The 2,621-nt window shown below is 41.8% G+C and overlaps 1 protein-coding gene across 1 annotated transcript; it reads left to right on the top strand.

The window, feature by feature from the left end:
- Window positions 1-172: 172 nt before the first annotated feature.
- LOC143036333 (serine/threonine-protein kinase chk-1-like) lies at window positions 173-1,216 on the top strand. Its single transcript, XM_076203581.1, has one exon. The coding sequence runs from the start codon at window positions 173-175 to the stop codon at window positions 1,214-1,216; it is 1,044 nt and encodes a 347-aa protein (XP_076059696.1).
- Window positions 1,217-2,621: the final 1,405 nt, after the last annotated feature.

Here is a 2,621-nt window from a genome sequence, read left to right on the forward strand (position 1 = left end):
TATTATTTATTTGTTTATTTCATGAGCGATGAAGTAATATTGTCTGAACCCTTTTTTTTCAAAAATTTTGGGACTCTTTTTGGGTGGAGGGTGTTATCATATATCCAGGTTTTTTTGACACATTGTTCTGTATAAATCGCCTCCGCCAAATTACTCTTGTGATTTTGTCGAGATGAGAATCAACGAGTTAACCAGCGACTTCGGCGATTTGCTTGACATCACCGAGATCACGAAGGAAGAACAAGGCACTTCGAGGGACTCGCCCAAGGACATCGAACTCGCAGGAGGATCCTTCGTCAGTGACTTCAACCAAAAAGAAGTCTCAACCAAGGTCGAAGAGACTATCAAGAAACGAAAAATTTCCGATTCCGAAGAAGAGGAATCATGCATCGGAAATAAGAAAATGAAAGTTTCTGATGTTTTTGATCCCCAAAGCAAATGGAAAGAGATCAGTTTGCTTGGGAGTGGTAGTTTCGGATCTGTCCAGCTTGTGGAAAACGCTTCTTCGGGTCTTCTGTGTGCCAGGAAATCGATCAAGATCGTTCAAATCGATAGGCAACAAGAAGAGATCGAAATTCATAAGAAGCTGGACCACGATAAGATTATCACCTTCCTGGGCGAAGATGTCAAGGAAGAATACTTGTACATCTTCCTTGAGTATGCCCCTGGTGGTTCTTTGAATGAGAAAATCGGCGACAAAGGAATCTCCGAGGACAAAGTCCGTTTCTACTTCGTACAATTGATCGAAGGAGTTAAATACCTTCATTCGCTCCACATCACTCACCGAGACCTGAAGCCCGAAAATCTTCTTGTGTCGGGTTCCGACGTTGTAAAGATCGGTGACTTCGGTCTCGCGTGTGAGTTCGTGGAAGGACAGTTCCTGACCCGCAGATGCGGTACTAGGAGCTATATGGCTCCCGAAGTCTTCAAGAGACGTTACATGGGAGACCAGGCCGATATCTGGTCCTGCGGGATCATCTTGTTCCAACTCCTCACTACACGATGTCCTTGGGGAAGAGCCGTCGGGGGAAACTCGAACTACGTGATTTGGTCTTCCTCAGTCATGTTCAAGGTGACTTCTGAAATGCGAGAAGAGCGACTATGGGAATCACTCTCCGAGGAAGCCTTTACTCTTGTCGAAAAAATGCTCAATCCAACTCCAAAGGAACGAGCCACACTTACAAGCATCGAGGAAAATGCCTGGACTCAAGGCTGATGCAAGAAAAATAACATATAAATAACTTCACGAATTTCTTACACTAAATCATAAACAGAGGATTAATTTTTACGAAACTAATGCCTAAAGCATCTGGCGAAACATTTCTACTCTAATGGGATATTTCCCTCAGCTGAATAAAATCGTCTGTAAAAAACTATCCCATCCATTAGCACTTCCGGTCTTTTTTTTCGTGATTATCAGTACCATTATCATCCTTTTTCTTCAGAGACTATTTTTTTCATTACCATTCCTGGAATCCATTACACGTATTCTCTTTCTTATTTTCGTCTTCCATCTTTCCTTTGCCCTTCGTCTATTTTGTACAATACACGGTTAAGTCCATTTTTTATCTATTCATTTATTTATTCTATTTACTATTATCATTATGTGTGACTCTGGTCCGTAGGAGTATCTCTCCTAACCCAAAAAGTCCCTAGAATATAACCCAAAAAGTCCCTAGAATATAACCTGCATAGAACTACACTGTCCTTACCCGACGAGCCGTGTGACGGGACCCAGGGATGACCCTTCATCCACAAGGTCCTGAGGCGGGAGGAACAACGAATGTATATGTAGTGCTTTGATTAGGCCACCCCTCTTATGAGGGGGAAACGCCCTTTTGTACATATATATGTATATACATGTAGTCTTTCTTTGATCACAAGTATCTTCACCTTAACACTTCGAACTTCCAGTAAATGCACTATGAAGCTCTTGTTACTGCTTATTAGTTCTGTGCTCGACTACACTTTTCTGTTGTAAGATTGGATTCGTCTTTTAATCTTAATCTAATTCTCTCTCCTAAGAAATTCTTCCCGTCGCATATAACGCAGCCTTATCATCTCATAAGGTCAAGTTTTATTATCTTGTATTTGTTTAATCTATATCCTGGAAGACACATTTTCCCTACGTGATTCCTTCGTTCCACCTATCGGAAGTCATGCTTTTTTTTTTTTTTTTTTTTTTTTTTTTTCAATAAACTTGTCGAGCCCACACTCGAAGCAATTGTTATTTGCATAAAAACGTTTTGCTCTCTTGGAATCATCCCTCCCTCTCTGTCTCTCGTCCTCTTCCTCTCTCTCACCATCTCCCTCCCTCTCCCTCTCCCCCTTACATTATTTGTATTCCACAGGCCTCCCCGTCCCATTTCCGAAATTTTCATTTCTTTGTATTTTTCTCTAAGAAGGTCAGATAACTTTACAGATGGGATAATGGACATCGACCCACCTATATATGTAGTGTCGGCCTTATGGTCTCTTGCAGTCTCCTCCATTCTTAAGTTCCTGTAATCTTTAGTCCTTTACTTCCTTCCATGGTTATTGACAAGGGTGCGTGATAGCCCTATGGTGGGGCGGGGATAAGAAAGGGGCCGCTAAGTTCCATTGAATGTTGTAGGAGGTCG

This window comes from Oratosquilla oratoria, chromosome 20 (assembly GCF_046742065.1).
Source record: "Oratosquilla oratoria isolate Oo_2021 chromosome 20, ASM4674206v1, whole genome shotgun sequence".
NCBI lineage: Eukaryota > Metazoa > Arthropoda > Malacostraca > Stomatopoda > Squillidae > Oratosquilla > Oratosquilla oratoria.